The sequence below is a fragment of the Ambystoma mexicanum genome, chromosome 1q, assembly GCF_040938575.1.
Source record: "Ambystoma mexicanum isolate Mex_15411 chromosome 1q, UKY_AmexF1_1, whole genome shotgun sequence".
Classification (NCBI taxonomy): Eukaryota; Metazoa; Chordata; class Amphibia; order Caudata; family Ambystomatidae; genus Ambystoma; species Ambystoma mexicanum.
Window position 1 is genome coordinate 1,396,687,194 of NC_090922.1, and position 17,479 is coordinate 1,396,704,672.

The following is a 17,479-nucleotide window of genomic DNA, read 5'->3' on the forward strand; positions in this document are numbered from 1 at the left end:
CTTGGGCCAGAAAGCTCCTATGGTTACCTTAGATGATCATGAATGTGCAGAGTGTACATTGAACACTTAAGCAAGATCACAGATCAGCCAAGATGACATCCATTGAGCCCCATTTCAGATGGCCTTGTGCATGGGTTTTAAAAAAAAAAAAAAACAGGCAGTATATGCAGGGGCACTGCATTTTACACCAACAATCTCAAAGCAGCACCTCTCACCAGCCAGGCCTCCAGAATTGAAATTCTATTGCGCTCATATACAAGTTTTTCACAAAGCGACAAGGAAAGTGAGGGGACCAAAACAACGATCTTACTAGACCCACAGACACATATCCTCCCCGGCAGCCATTCTCTCCTCCCTGCCATTGGGCACCACAACCACCTTGCCTCTACATCTGTGTCCACAGGGTCCGACAGAGGCAGTCATCTCTGGCAGCATGGCATGCAAGGATGCGGGGTGAGGGGGATGGGGGAAATCGGCCCCTTTGCTAAACAGTTTGCAGTACTAGCCTGCATGAGACACCAGAGATTCCATGGGACAGTTGACAGAACCATATTTGTCCAGAGGTGAACTGGCAGGCTAAAGGAAATGAAAGGGGCAAGGCTTAAGCCACCATGTATGCCTTTACCTACATGTAACACCTCCAGGGGTGAAGAAAAGCCAGCGGTTGGCCTGGGTAACCAGGTGAAGGAGGTAGTCAATGCAGGCAAGGCTATAAGGAGGAACATGAAGCAGGAAGTTGACTGTTCAGGGGAGGACGAGGAAGGAGACAGCACACAGACTAGATTGTAGGAAGGATGGTGCAGGACTACGAGACTGGGAAATAAGGTATAATGGAGCGTGGAAGGAGTAGGAAAGTGGAGAGTGAAGAAGTAGTGGTAAGAGGGGAAGTAGGAGAGTGAGCTGTAGGATAAAGATAGGATGCTGGGGAGGAAGTAGGTGGTAGAGCAAGGAGAGGGGAGCATCTGAGGGAGAGATTAGGGGTGAAGTTGAGATTGGGAGGAAAAGTTACAAAAAGGAGGAAAAGGACCCATTCACAGGGGAAGGAGTGTGGAATGTAGACCTTGAATGTCTGAAAGGCACCTATTCTGATTGAAAACTGCCTTCAGGTTAGAGACCACCCAAATTGTTCCCAGACAGTGAGATTTGCACTTCGGGAGACAGCCATTAGACTTTGGCGGGCTTCAGTCCTGAAATGGGTAGGACCAAACCTTGTTTGGCGCGCAGAGACTCTAGAAGGAACTTTCCAAAAAGAAATAAGACCGTGACCGGTTTAATGAAATTGGTATCTTGAAAAAAATGGCTCCTGCGACTGAATGCTGCCGGTGTTCAGTGTTGGGAAAAATCATGGTAGTTTGTTGTAAAACCACTACCACCAGCCATTTCACGCGAAAAGGGTAGCACTTGACGGCTACATGAGTTTCTAGCCATAGGGGATACTAAGTAACCCATCCAGCACTCCATTGTAAGATAGTGTGTGCTGGGTCTAGGAATTTATTTGAAAACTAGTAGAGTCAATTTCACTTTACTTTCTCTGGGGAAACAGTTTATCCCAGAGAAGATATTTAAACCTTGGGACAGTCCAAAAGGCTTCCATGTGTCACTGTACTGAGGGTGCTGTGTGACACAAAAAGACGATGCCTATGGAGTTGTCAAACTCCATAACCAAAAGAAATAAACACAGAAAACAGAAATAAAAAGTTCTAAGTCCCAAAGTTTAGCAAAAGAGCTGGAGGGCTTTAAGGTGGGAGGAAATGGTACATTGAGAATTCTCCCCAACACAACCTCAGGAAGCTGGGGCTAATCTACACATTTTCCTAGGCTCACGCCACAACAAATGCATAGACCCATGTAGGCTGTGCCCACCCAGAGTACAGGTACAGTCAGCCCGGTTATATTTAGTTGGGCTATGACAGCTAGGAGTACATGTCACCAGAAAGGGGGAGGACCAAAACGTCCCCCTGCCATCACCAGCCTAAGAGGGTCCATCCCACTCTTGTTGGCAGCAATTACCATACTATGAGTACTTCAAGCAGGCCCACAGGGGGCATGGATGCAACTGTCAACCTGAAACCAGCTCCTGCCATCGCTGACAGTGAACTGTCATGTCTGGGACTGCATGTTTAAAGTAGTCCACCCCACAGGGGTACCCCATTTAGACGGTAAGAGAATGTGGTTTGCCAGAGAGTCTGTTCTCACCGCAGCTTCAAGGGAGACCTGCCTCTTTAATCAGCAATCAGATTAATTAACCAGAGAGACCCTTTGAACCACAACAGACTATGAGATTGTGTGGGACTTAAATGTTTTCACCTCTTTGCCTTGACTGTTACAAAGCACTCTGGCTAGGACTTCATGTGTACAGGAGATTGTTGGTAGGGACCACAAGAAGGTAGGTTTAACCTACACCAATTACTGTGGCCTACTTGGCTTTAAAAGAAGTCAGTGCTCCTCTTTTGGCAGACCAAAAGACTTTGCAAGTAGTGCAGTGTCTTGTCCCATTGTCTCGTCTGCTTGCACTCCATGTGTCCCCCCCTGGTGTTCTCCCATTAATGGCAGCACACGGTGGGAGGCACTCCTGGCCCCCTTCCTCTCCTCTAAGGTCATCATCAATGTATAACAGTCTTGGTCCAAGGCCCTCCGGCCAACCTTCTTTGATTGATAAGCTTCCCATGCCAATCAATTTCTTCTCCATCCACCCTCCCACCGCAGAGTTTCCCTGCCTCCCTCTACTATCTACCCTTGGCTGCTGTGCCCTCTCCTTCCTCTTCTGCCCCCCCCCCCACTCCCTGGCTTCTTCTACACCTCTGCAGGGTGCACCTCTGATTTGTACCCCTCCCTGGAAGTCTTTCAAAGATGGCAACCTTGTCCATATTACGACTCAACTCTCGCTCTGCTGTCATGACATCTGCCGTCTCAAGAACTTGACCTTTCCTGGGTCACATGACCAGATCGGTCACAAACTTTGACACTCCTCTCTGATGGCTACAAGATCTTCTCAATCTCCAACCAATCCGGAGGGGGTGTAGCCCTCATCTACCCGGAGTGGATCCCTGCCACCTCATTCCTACGCAGGCCTACACTTTCGAATGCCTCGTCTGCAGGCTCCCTATCCGAGCCATTTCCTTACTGTGGCTACTATCTATCAGCCACCTGGTCAGATCTTCCTCTTAGTAGGTGGACCTCTCCTCCTTCCTCCTGGTCTCAACCACTCAACTCCTCCTTCTCGGAGACTAACATCCACCTGGATGCTTCCCGTCCCTCAAGACTCTTTCGCGACCTCTGCGGCTCTCCATTCCACCCTCTGGCCCGACTCACTCTGTAGGGCACACTATGGATGTTCTCATCTCTTCAGACCTGCTTTCTATCCTCTGACCACTCTCCTGGAGTGATCACTTTCCTCCCAGCTCACCCTCTCTACCCCTCAGGCCAAGCCAACTCCAACACTGCTACCCACCTTCTGTTATCCGACCCATGAAGCATGTGTCAGTGGACGCTTTCACCGCCACCTTCTCACCACCCCCCCCCCCCTCCCTTATGTCCGATTCACACCTGGACACATCCCTTTCCATGCTCCACTCTGCTATATCTGATACTCTCTATGTTCTTGCCCCGGTCATGAGGCTCTGCTTGTAGCAAAGTGCAACTCTTGATAAGACTCAGACCTTGTCACCCTCAAACACAAGTGCAGGGTGGCCGAGAGGAAATGGCATGCTTCTAGTACATCCTCTGACAAACTGGCCAGCTGCCTGCGCCAAAGGCAATACCGGCTCACTGGCCGCACCAAGAAAAGAACTCCCATCCAAGCCTGCGTCTCTGCGGCATCTAACAACTCGGTCAAACTCTAAAATCTGCAAGGAGCTGGCCAATCCTGCTGCAGTCTACCTCTGACCCCTCCCAGGCCCTGGCTTCTCATTTCAAACTCAGGACATCTGGTCCCATCTCTCTTCCCCCCCCTCTCCTTCTACTCCCTGCTCTTAGTCTGCCCTTCAGCCACCTCTCCTCCCCCTCTCCCTTTCCCCTGCTCTCCCCAGACGAGATTTCTAGATAAGTCCGATCTATGAAAGTTGTCAACGCAGGTTGATCCCGGTTCCTCCAAAACCATCAAGGACCACATGGACTCCCTGGCTGACTTCTGCAACCACTCCTTCGCCACTGGAGTCTTCCCTTCCCCTCTGAAGCACTCCCTTGTGCATCTTCTTAAGAAACCCTCTGCAGACCCACCCTGCCCGGCTAACTATCGCCCAATCTCCATCACTCCTTCCTGGGCAAATACCCAGAAAAGATGGCCATCTCCCAGCTTAATCTTCACACTGAATCTGTTGGTGGTCTTCATGACTATCAGTCTGGCTTCAGAGCTGCCAGAAGCACGGAAACTGCTCTCCAGAACATCTGTGAAGACCTGCTCTCCAACCACGATTCCAACACCCCCCGTGTCCTCATCTTACTTGAACTCTTCTGCCTTTGATACGGTCAACCATGCCATCCTACTCGACGGTCTGTGATAACCTGGCCATCACTGATCAGGCCCCGGCTTGGCCGACTTTCTTCTCTGATCGACCCTCCAAGGTCCAACTTGTGTCCTTCCTCTCCTCTAGCTCTACCTGTGGTGTTCCCCAGGGGTCTAACCTCTCTCCCTGGCAGTTCAACCAATACCTGGCACTTCTTGCCCACCTCATTGCTGCTCTCTGCCCCAACTTCCAGTGCTATGCGGATGCCACATCTCATTTTCAGGCAACCTTTAGCCACCTCTTCTCATCTCTGAATGCTATCCAGGGGTGGTGTGCCAGCAATGATCTCTGCCTTAATGCCAGCAAGACAGATTCACACCGGCACACCCGCCCCCTCCTTTCCCCATCACTCTGGCCAGGCTCTCTGGGCCCTCTTCCTGCTCCCACCAGTGAGGCTAAACACCTTTGGGTCATCTTCGACTCCACACTCTTCTCTCCTCACATCTCTGACATCCCTAAGAAGTCATACTACCAGCTGCACCTCAGGTATTCCTTTCCTCTCCTTCCCCCAGAAACTTACTGTCTCCAGAGCTCTGGTTCTCTCTAGGCTGGACTACTGCAACAGCCTCTTTCTAAATCTGCCTGCTTCTACTCAGCCCTCTGCAACTCATCCAGAACAGGACTGCGAGACTGGTCCATGGCTTAAAACCCAAGGATCGCATCGCCAGTGCAAAGGCGTAAGTGATAAGTATAAGCTACTTCACTGTAACACTGTAAGTGATATGTATAAGATATGTATAAGATATGTATAAGCAACCTGTAACCAAGCTTTGAATAATCTGCTGCTCATGCACCCTCATACTCTCGGGTCTGGCGCGCAATACAAATTAATAAACTTAAAGGATCTCTGCACTGGCTCCCAGTGGCTGCGGGGATCAAGTTATTGTCCACAAAGCCTTCTGGGGCCTCAACACCTTCAACTCTTCCTAAATAACTTCCTTCTCAAGCTCTTCGCTCATCCACCTCCAACTCCCCCAGGGTTAGTCGCTTCTCCAAGCAACAAGCTGGTGGTAGATCTTTCTTCGACTGGGGCCTCCCTCTGGTACAGCCTCCCTTATACTTGAGAACCACCTCCGATTTCGGGAAGCACCTCAAAACCTTCCCTTTGTTTCTGCCTTCTCTGCTCTGCTCTGCTGAAACTACACTGGTTCCTGCCCACCCTCTGATCTCAGGCCTAGGTGCCCTCCCCCACCAGTTGCATACCTGCACTGCCTTCCTGGCAACCCCCGCACTTGGGGACTGCATTTCTGTATCCCCACAGTCCCCTACCAGCACTTCACACCTGATGTCTACACTTAGTCCTGCCACCTGTTCGGCCGCACCTTTATTTATTGCTGTTATTTATTCCATTTATTGTCGTTCCCATGTACAGCACTGTTCCCTCCTTCACCCCTGCACTTTTCCCTTTCCCCTGCACGTGTGATCTCAATGACACCTGGCCTAGTAAGATCGTTGTCCGTCTTCCCTCCGTTTCCCCCTCCCTTGCCTCATCGCGCCTTGAATAGGCGCGTTATAAATGCCACATATCAAGCACTCCTCAATGGACCCTGACTAAAGGTAGTCTGCCTTACACATTTCACACGTGAAGGCAGGCCAGGACCTCCAATGACGGAAGCAAGATCCCTCCCTAAAAATCTCCCAGGGAACATATACCAAATCCAGAGGGCACACTAACTGCTCCAGAACCAATACCCAACCAGCACATGCATGCCCTACAGCAAACTTCCTGGGTAGGAAGTGCCAGGTATCTGAACCCGAAACCTATGGTCTCACCACCCAAAGGTTGTTTTGTGTTCAAGGAGCTGGGCCAAGGAAAAGGGGATCCTGCTTGCAAGGGCTTACCCAATCAGGCCATAGTGAATGTTGGACTCATGGAGGCCATCTTTAGTATAAGCCTTCTAGAGGACTTCCCACTAGACCAAGAAGTGGCTGGTTGGATTGGTTACACTGCGTGGGAGTGGTACCGGGTCTCCAGAAGAGATCCCAGTTCCCAATAATGCTCAACTGTTTTTAGAGCATGTGTAAATCAAGGGACACAATTGTGTGGCCAGAGACACAGAGGTGAACCCCTCGCTGCTGTCACACTGCAGTGGGTGCAGCCGGGCCAGTAAATTATTGGGCCCAATTGTACTGTCAGTGGTTTTGATGGCAAGAGTAAGTGCCCTTGGCGATAGAGTTCAGTTGGCGAGGTGAAATGACCCAGCGCTGTGCATCAGTGAAAGACAATCCCTGCCACATGTCTGTTGGTTAAAGGAATTCCTGACCCCAATCTAGTTGTGGCAGTACCAGATCAAGGGCCAAACAGGCTGCCAGATTGAAGACTTAGCCTTAGGGCGTGGAGTACTTCCAGAGCGCTTGTGTGCAGATGGGGTAGTAGCCACTGAGAACCCTACTGGCAGCAGGCGACAGGCGTCCGAGTTGCCTGGTGCAGCAACCAGAGGTGGAGGCAGGCCTGCAGATAAGGTGCATATCAAGCCTTTTTACGCATGAAAATCTTGTAAATACGACAGCTCTTTTTACCTGTGTACATTTACGCACAGGTTTAGAGCAGAGGGCAGTGCAAATGTCAGGTTACTTGACAGAAACCAGACGGCTTCTTTTGGTTCTCTAGATGGATGTAATTGCAAGCCATGGAGAAAAGCCTCTGAAACAGAATGCATTTCTCTGAGTCCTTAAAAAAACGGTATACTGTGATATTGGAGCAAACGAGCACTGTGCATATTTTCCTAGCGCAGGTATAGTCTCAAATTTTAAAGACTACTTGGGCAGAGGAGTAGGCTAAGGGCGAGGCCCCTGGACTGTTTAGAGGATGGACTTATGTAGTGAGCCAAAAGGGTGAGCGCACCAGGAGGTTGGCGATTCCACATTGCCACAGAAAATTCCTTTTGGATCTGGCTCACCAAATTCCTTTAGCAGGTCACTTGGGAGTGACCAAGACATTGCCGGTGGTCTGCGCATTTTAAAGATAAAAGTCAGATAACGAGCAGAGGTCATTCCAATTTAGTTGTGCACAGTCGCATGGAAACTTTAGTGCCCACAAACAAATGACAAAAAAAAAAAAAGTCCCACCTCACATGTATTCAGGCCAAACTGACAGGGCAAATTTACATGCAAACATCTTTAACATTAGCACATGCAAGTTAGGCAACATCGGCTTATAATGGGCAATATGCATGGCGGAGCGCCATTAATGGTTGGGCAATGGCCCCACCTGATGCAAATTCATCCAGCTTGGGCAGGCCCTTCAGACCTGAAACTTACCTCGTCCTCCACCCAGTGCTCCAGAGATTGAGGCGGGAGTACTTTACTCCCTATTTTTAAACTTTGAGAGTACATGTGATTTCAAGAGTAAAAATGACTTCTTTGCAATAGTAAAATGTATGCGACTTCCAGCTGACATGTGGAAAAACTGCATGAAAATCATGACCATGCAGCAGCTTTCTGCATTTTGACAGAATACACCTTTCATTATTTCTCCAAGGTCTGGCCGTGTGTGTGTAACATTTATATTTTCACACAAACCTAGTCGATTACATAGTAAAGCAAACATTGTTTTGAAGTTCGATAGCAGAATTGTGTTTTGATGTTTAAGTCCTCATTTCCTGGAGCTATTACTACCTAATGGCATGCCAATGTTATGATACAACAGTGCAGAGAGGCAAGTACTCAATTATAAATTCTATACCTAATCTCATGGTCACATGGTGACATGGTTAATTATGTATAGCTTTTGGCAAAGCTCTGTACATAGAATGAAGTTGGTACTCCTTTATCGGACTTAAATGGATGAAAGGCTGAGTTGGCCGAAGTCTGAGGGAAGAGAGGGCTTTAGCTGACTGGTAATGGGATCCCCCCCCCCTTGAGAAACAAAAGCAAAAACATGGCCACTGGTATCGGGACTACAAATAGTCCCTTCTTTTCAATCGCAGTCATTGAAACCAATACAAAAAGATGGCCACCATGGAACAGGAAGGAACTACATGTAGTCCCTCCTCCCTTTCCATAGCGGCCAGTCGTGGAAGTAACCCCAGCCGTGAGGGAGCCTTGTCGGCTGGGTAATGGCCTGGTGAGGGCCAATGAGCTGGCTTGTATCAAGCTCATTGGCCCTCGCCGGGTACGAATGGGAAGAATTCCAGAATGTTCAAGAAATTACATTGGATCAGCCCAATCCATGGCAAACCAGGAGCCCAAGTCAAGACAAAACACTTACCTGTTACCTTGGCACTGGTACAGTGTTTCTACTTCACGAAAAACTCTGCTCCTGCTGTGGCCAACTTGTTTCTCAATGATCTGTTTAATAAAACAAGATTGTTTAAGAAATGCTTTGTGTTGGAGAGATTGTAGTGAAGAGACAATTTAAGCAGACACTCTTTAGACTATAAAAGTCATCAGCAGAAGCAAATTCTGCGTAGATGGCAGCAATCTGCTCAGAGAACCATTAACAGGTATTGACGTAATTCATTTTGTTCAACAGGACAACATTAAAGTTCAGCAGCAAGCTTTCCAACTCGGGCAACACCTGGATGTTATCAGCAGGTTATTTTGGTCAGAGACAGACCTTCAAGATTGCACTTGTTCTTGTACCATTGAGTTAATTGTGCAATGCCATTTAAGCACTACAAAAACACTGGCCATTGTCAATCCATAACTGTACACTCTATGCCAAGTCTGATGCAGCTATTTAGAACAGATATTCAATAGACCTGTGGCCAACTATTCACTGCTGTACTTTTCATGCACTCTTGTCTTGGAAGTCATGAAACATGGCCAAGTGAAGCCCTTTCTCGATTTAGAGCCAGTAAACCTAGAGGTATGTGTATTGTGTTATATAGTGCTTTAACCCAAAGCGCTGTACAATTTAAACAAAGTACGGTACAATTGTAATGGTAAATAAACACCAGGACTTTAATGCTGGTAGCAGACAATGAAAAACAATGTAAAAGATGATATTTCAAAGAAGAGCGGCAAATAGAGTAGTCTGTGATAGACCGAAGAGCCACAGGAGGGACATTCCAATGTAGGGGGCAAGGAGCTGAAAGGACCGGAAGCAGGACTGCACACATATGGTGGCCATGGAACATTCAATCTGAAGAAACTGGAAGAACGCAAGGGGCGAGATCAACTACAGAAGAATAGAAGTGAAACAAGATAGTCAGGTGCAAGGTGGTAGAAAAATTTATAAAATGGTAATAGAATGAAATGGTAGCCAGCCAAGTGATACAAGTGAAGAAATGGGAGTCATGATAGGAAAGAAGGCAAAGTAGGCGAACAGAGGAATTAAAGATCGGTTTCAAGAAAGCAAGATGAGAACTCGGGAGACCGATGAGAATATTGGAGCAGTAGAGGAGTCGTGAAAAGATGGAAGAGAAGTAGTTTGGTGGCCAAAAGTAAGAAAAGGGCCAAGATTCGAGCTGTGGGAGAAATATTAAGACTAGCAGTTGGAAACGATATAAGGAGGTGGTGAGTGAGGCGGAAATGAGGCAGAATAGTATTAGCAGGGAATAATAGTCCCTCAGTCTTCCCTGCATTTAAGGTGAGAAAATGGAAATCCATCCAACATTTGATAGCAGAAAGACAGGCTGTAAGGGTGTGGTGAATTTCTTCAGTGAAAGACGAGAATGATAGAAAACGTGTATAATCGGCATAAAAGTGATGAAAGACCAAAAGAAGAAGGATGGCTGAGGGGGTTCAGAAGTGTAAAGAGAGAAGAAAAAAAGGACCCAAGACTGATCATTGGAGAACACTGATCAAGGGGAAAGGGTAGAGAGGTCTGACCAGCCCCGGAAAAGGAAAAGGTTTAATTCGAAAGATAGGGGTGCTGTTCTTTCCTGGTTGTCTACCTAAAACCAGAAGAGAAATTCCAAGAGCAGAGAGATCCACAGTGTCAAAAGCAGCAAATAAGTCGAGCAAGATGAGAAAAGGAGTGTTTAGAGTAGCAAGCTGAGAGAAGAGAGTCAAGTACACAGATCATGGCAGTCTCAGTGGAGTGACAGGGATGAAAACCAGACTGAAAGAGCTCAGTGACAAAGTATTAAATCTGAGAATAGACAAGACGTTCAAGGAGTTTGGAAAGAGGCAAGTAATTGGAGACAATACGAGGGTGGGCTTGAAGAATGGGAATAATTGTTGCATGTTTGAAGGCTGTGGGAAAGACGAAGTATTGACACAGATATTGAAGAAATAACCAAGATGTACGAGAAGGGGATACATTATAGGAATGAGAGCAGATGGTATTAATTCAGTGGGAGTAGCGGTAGGATGATCTTTAGCTAACAGAAGTAGTACATCAGAGTAAGAAACTGGGGGGAAACTAGAGATTAAGTCCCAGACAAGCTCACCAACGAAGCAAAGTGAACTGGAACAAGGTTTGCTTCACCATCTGTAGGAGGTGCAGTGAAGGGAGTGGTTAATGGTAATAGAGGGGGACCACTACCCAGCATGCTAAATCGGGCCATTCTAAAACACAGGAAACTAAAGTTGAATGAGGGGAGTGAAAATTCGATAGATTGCCCCATTGCACAATATCTGCCATTAATATGTCCGTTTTTTCTGCACACGTTATGCGCATCACTGAAGCATTTTGATGGACAGATTCACTTGAGGAAGACATTGTATGGGCGAACATGGTCCCACTATACCAATCCCAGATTTGGTAGGTTCTGCTCCCAATGAACAGTGTCCTCCTATGCAAGGATGTCGGAATGTTCCTTCAGGGTACGTCACTCCCCTCCCCATCCCCCCCAAATCTACTTCCTCTAGGGCCATTTCTGGAGTCAAAGCTCTTGTTGTAGGGTTACAGTAATGAGAATGGAATGCCACTTGGAAGTTAGGCATTTTGGAAACCATAATTCTACATGCAAGCAAATGGTTGAGGGAAATCAGGCAGTCCTTCACAAGGAGGGGAAAGCAATGGCAGAGGGACGGGAGGGGAAATAAATTAAAACAATGTGGCAATTATATTACTGGATGCCAGTCACTTGAGTGAGGAAGCAGATAGTCTAATCTGAAGCAGTGCCAAATAAACAGAAAAAAACAAAACAAATTCTGCTTTAGTGACTCGACAAATAGGGGAGGCCAAGGGCACATAGTGCGTACCTCGGAATAGAACTACAAAAAGGTGATAACGTTCTATGGGTGAAGGCTGAAAATAGTGGCGAGCCAGTGTCTGAAGCAGCCATCGTCAAAAATGCTTTGAGCAACTTCCGATGCAGGAAACTCCCATTTGCGTCGTTAAAAAGGTAGGGCAGAAAGACAAACCCCATAAAGAAAATCAGGTCACCCAATGCCCAGTAACCATGGGAGACAAACTACTCGGGCCTCTTTTCCCATGGATTAGACACCATAGGAATACAAAATTGCAGTCGGTTGACCAAGATTGTTAAATGCCTCTTTTCTTACCTTAACTGCATAATCTTTGCCACTCTTTAAACTGACGCAACCTTGGACCTTGGCATATGCGCCCTCGCCAAGGAGCTCATTTGTCATCTTGTAAAGGCCTGTCAAAATAAATACAGAATAGTGATGCACACATTGGGCACGTGCAGTCCAAATAGCAACGCCACGCCAAACATCACATTTTCATTAGGTCAAGGCTAACAGTAGACAAAATTGCTGCACAAGTTAAATGTAGGTCATTTTCTAGGTCGGGAAAACACATCTCAAAATGTAAGAAGATTGGTTCTCGAGCTACATTTCCAATCAAAGCGGAGGTAATCAGAAACAGGAATTGCAATCGGTAACAAAGGCACTTAAAGTGCTCAGTCTGCCCTACTTCTGAACGTCTTAAAAGGCTGTATTTTTCAGCTTTCAGAAGCAATTTCCTAGTTTACCTTCTTGATGTTTGCAGTTTGAAAACCGTAAATTAACAATCTTAAATGTTTACAGCAATGCTTAGTGTGCCCACGTTACATAAGGGTTTTGTGGGCCAAAAGACCAGGTTTATCATACAGAAGCAAGGCTAGCATTAATGCCGTGCAATATGATGTTCTAGACCAACAGAAATCAGGAATGGTCTGAAACTTGAATAGTACCTCAAGCTGAGCACGGATCCAGGGGTATACCAAGAATGAATGGTGCTAGCCTCTGCAACAATTCAGTAGGCTGCAGAGAATTACATCTCTGTAAGTGAAAGGTCCCCATCCACCCCAGCACAGATCCCAAGGGAAGGAAACAGGAGGAAAAAGAGCAGCTTCTTCACAGGGCCAGACAACGCATCTACAGGTTGTAGTTGATTAGAGCAAAGTTAAAAAGTTGCGCAGGTGTGTATGCTTAGTGGGTCCAGGTACTTCAGGTTTGATTTTTTCTTTTTAAAAACACCTTTCTAATTGGAGGCTGGTCTGTTCAAGTCGGAGATGGGTGTGTAGAGCATTGGAACATTTATGGGGCAGTGTTAGATCCGTTTTTCGGTTAAGTGCTTAGTCGGGCTCTTCAGTTCTTACCCCATTTACAGACCCCCCCCCCCCCATCTTAACATTCAACTACAGTACTTTATTGGAAGCCAAGGCAGGCTTTTGTGGGCTCCTGTGATGCGATTGTAGCAGCACAACCAGCCTTTGGATTCCACACATTCGGCCAACATCTTGTGGGGATACCCAGCTGCTGCAGTAGTCCAAGAGTCTCAAAATCAGTCCCAGTTGAATCGTGATGTTCATCTTGGGAGAATCTTTCATATTATCATGGTGATAATGCATGTTAGATGCAGGTCCGATAGCACAGCGATTAGAGCGCTCGCTTTGACATCTGTGCAGAGCCTGCGGATGCAAGTTCGAAAGCACCACACACCTTGGGTAATAAGCAGCGCTCAGATATCCGAGGGTTTGTAGCGCTATACACATGCTATATTAAAGTTTGATCCAAAGACGCTCCAGTTCTTTATTTTCGCAATTGAATGAGGTGCAAGGGCCAAACTTTGACAATGTTTGCTGCTGGGGCCGCACCCATTTCTGTCTTCCTCATATTAAGCTGTAATTTCTCCAGGCCTAAACTGCAGAGCAGACAGTGGGGTGTTAAGTTGCCTCCAGGAAAGGCTCACAGTTCAGATCCGGAGCTGGATGTCACGGGTATAGACATTAAAAGTCAAGCCACTGGTCAATGACATCTTCCAGTGGGCGATTTTAGCCAAAGAAGACTGGCAACAGGGAAGAACCTAGAGGGAATCTACACAGCAGGTCAACTAGAGACTATTGAAAATACAATTTCACTGCAACTGAATAGGCATCAGTATATCCAGGCATTGGCATTGGTTCCCAATTCTCATGACAGATTCATGTCGCACCAGTGGGGTATTGTGGTCAAAAGTGTAGTAACCGACTGTTATGAGCAACAGGAGAATGGGGACCGGATGGTTCAATTCAAGGTTCTATACTAGGTCTTTGACATCCAGAGCATCTGTCCAGTCTAAAAACACATTCCATTCAAGGTGGGGCGGTTCACTAATAAGCCCGCTATTGTAAAGATAGTGGCCTTATCAGTTTTGCTTCAGGTGAGGGGCAGGAAATCTTGCAGAAATTTGCAAGGCTAGTGGGGGGGGGGGGTCAACCCTTTAAGTAACAGGGTGATTGAGTTATTTGGGTGGGCAGGATGCTTATGATCAGAGATCCGTTACAAACTTCTGCTAATGGCATACCTAGTGTAGTTGGTAGCTATATGATGAAGCAAGCCGAGCAAGGGACTGCTTGAATTATGGGTGTCTTTAAAGATAAGATCACTGCAATCAGGGGTAGGGGGCACTCTCCAGAGTTTGTTCTGCTTGGGCTTAAGTATCTGGTCATGAAGGATAAGCAGTATGGGGAAGAGATGGAAAATCTATCACTACCACTCTGGGCAGGTCATCTTGTCAGGTCTTGTGCGGTCTCCAACGTAGCAGTAACCGTTGAGCAGACATGGGCCATCTTCATACTATGATGCCACTGTGGGTGTGAATGTGCACTCAAATACAAATTGTGGGCATGTTTGTTGTATATAGTTAGCAGCTCCTTGGTTTGGTTTTCTGATTGGTCGAGACATTTTTGTGAAGGTTAACGCCAGTAAGCAGAACTGCATCCGCAAGGCAGACAACCACCCAATGGCACATGGAATGACAAATCCATAATCACATTAAGCTATCCCACTTGCACAAGGGCCACTGATTAGAGGAAAGCAGCCTGTTCAACCCAAGAAGGTTAAACAAGATTTACAGAAGTACAAAGTAGGTACACCCCAAGCAGTAGGGAGAAAGGACATCTGGAAGGCAACAAGATGGTAGTGGGGACAATTAGATCCAGATACAAGCAGCAACCACAAAAAGCAGGCAGATAAGAGTTCATGTAGGACAGCGATCTTGAACAGGAGTAACAAGGTACTTGTCCGAGACAGGGGCATTCCTGAACCCGGGTAGGTTAAAAATCAGGACCACCAGATTAGCAGACAATATAAAACAAAGAAAATGCTCACTGGAAACAGGACATGCTACAGTGGTTTAGGTTTGAGCAGATTCCTTAATGACACCACATCGCAGAGGTCCGGTAAGGACATCAATAAAAACTACCCAGAAGGTGCCAGAATAGCTCTTGATAACAAGCATCCAGATTTGTAACAGTTAAAATAGGTAACAGCATGGAAGGCATTGTTCAGTCCACAGGACGCCCACTAAAACCAAAATGTTTTAGAGAAGATTCAACTGAAACTCACTATCCATCAGCAAATTCCTTTTGTAAACAGCTAAGCTGATTTGACCTAGACCCATTTGGTTTACAGATTATAAACGTGGGTTCATGTACAGGTAGTAAAAACAAAGATTAATGCATAGTTAGCATCTAGGAAGCCCATTCCATGTTCCGCGGCCCAATTTAGGAAACAGCCCCCCCCCCCCCCCCCCCCCCAACCCCCAACCCCAACCATACCCTGCTCTCTGCTCCTTTTCATCGTTGAAGAATTAGATGGAGGAGGCTGAAGGCTACCAGGGAAGGAGAAGAGTACAATAAGAAATTGATCAAATTCAAGGTACATGATGGCTTGTAGAAGAACTAGGCAACTAAAGACAATGAAGAAAGGGTACAGTCCAAGAGGGTTGATGGGTGAGCGTAAAAGAGCAGATAGTTGGAATTGGCTGTGAATCAGACCTAATTTCTGAATTCGGCTAGGAGGGCTATAGGTATCCAAAACGATTAACTGGTGCAAAACAGTAAAGCTGTCGTGAATTGATAGTCAATGCGAGACAGGAACCCTATTCATTGAGACATGAAGTCACAAACCTCTAGTCAAAGCATTAAAAATAAAGAAACCATATTTACTGCAATTGTGTAATCCATATCCTACATTTTCGGCTGAGCTGGAGAACCAGTGACCAGCTGGTTCGATTTGGCAGAATGCCCTTCAACCTCAAGGTGAACCAACAACAATGGACAACAGAACTGTTATAAATGTGGCGAAGGTTGAACATCCTTTGAGACAGGACCGATGTACCCTAAAGTGGACATGCACGTTGCTAAAGCCAATTAAACATTGACCGTATATACTTCAGGTTTGTGCAAGGAGGCTTGTCTAGTGTGTGGTTAGGTCAGGGGGTGTGCAGGGACTCAAGTCAGGTTTATGGACAGTATGTCTATGCAGGCTTTGCAAGTTCTTTAAAATCCTACAGGGTAACTTAATTCAGCTACTTAAAATGCACTTTACCCAGTACAATGGTTGACAGACTTCTGTAAAATGGTGCAGGTCACCACAAACCCACTTCATGTTTGGCTCACTGCAGGCTAGTCAACCACAAAGAAACCTATGACATTTATTACAAACTGTAGTAAATGTAAAATAAAACGCAAACATCCGATAGTTGTATGAGCCAACAAAGTAGAGTACCATCTAAATGGTAAATTAAAAAAAAATGACTCCCATCCTAGTGGTGAAGTAGATTTTGCAAAACCTGCTGTCCCTAGTGGTAGTTCTGGTTGTGTTGGGGCAGTGCTTTTTATTATGGGATTAGATCCATTATGATGGTGGAAATATGGGACAACACGGATCTGAATCGCTATGAAAAACAACCGGTGGATGTCGCCAAGCAAGAGTCATATGGGTGGGAGACATAGTAGATTGGATTTGGTTGGGAGGTGCCAGAGCACAACGGAAGAATGAGTCTGGCTCAGTTTAAATTGATCAAAAATTATGGAAACTACCTGTAAAATTACCACTTTGGAGTCCCCAACTTCCCATGTGCGTAGACACCACTTAACTGAGCTATATGGCTACGGTTTGTGGTTTAGAGGAGCTCCTAAATCCCATTTTTTACAGATTGCAAACCATACAAATGTATACAATAGTACTTTCTCTTTTTGGAATATACAGTAACTGTCAGTGTGGATTATAGGTTAACACCAAGCCTAGCCATTCAAGTTATTTTACTATGCACAATTTCAAAAAAATGGCTCGGATTAGATTTTTCCCTAGGTGTCTCAACACAAATACTGGATGGAAAAGTGGTACTGTTGGAATAGCATGGTGATGTTCTACATAGTATGGAGTGGAACACCAGCACTGCATTCTCAAGTAGTTCCTTTTCCCCGGTGATATCTTTAGCTCCTGCATAGCCACGATTTAGATTACAGCAATTAAAGAGACAGAGCTCCAGGCAGTCATTCTAGGATGAATTAGCTAATGGAAGAGCTTGCACTCAGCATTAAGTGTTACAAACCTGAAAACGTTACTGTGCAGTCATCTGCAGGTCGAGTCTTTTTCTTCTTTTTGCGTTGGCCAGCATCTGGTATTGGCATAGGTTGACTGCTGACCATTTCTGAAAATAGACCACAGTAAGATTAGCATCCTGCCGAGTTGACTAGAATCCAGCTTAATTCAAACTAGTCATTTTTATCACTCATTTAGGTCAGCTATCAGCAAATGTTTCAGAAAATGAGTTTGCATCAACTGACTGCCCAACCAGACCTGGAATGAAAAGATTTCAATTCCTATTTTACTGAAAAGCTTGCAACACCCACTCTGAGGAGCAA

General features: G+C 46.2%; 1 protein-coding gene across 2 annotated transcripts in view; it reads right to left on the reverse strand.

The window, feature by feature from the left end:
- Nucleotides 1-17,479, reverse strand: part of MKNK1 (MAPK interacting serine/threonine kinase 1) — a 254,248-nt gene that overhangs the window by 134,755 nt on the left and 102,014 nt on the right. For both annotated transcript variants that reach the window (XM_069642263.1, XM_069642264.1), the window contains 3 exons: nucleotides 17,167-17,265; nucleotides 11,904-12,001; nucleotides 8,716-8,795 (listed from right to left, as the gene is read on the reverse strand). In XM_069642263.1, the coding sequence (XP_069498364.1) occupies nucleotides 8,716-8,795; nucleotides 11,904-12,001; nucleotides 17,167-17,265 (277 nt within the window). The remainder of the gene's footprint in view (nucleotides 1-8,715; nucleotides 8,796-11,903; nucleotides 12,002-17,166; nucleotides 17,266-17,479) is intronic.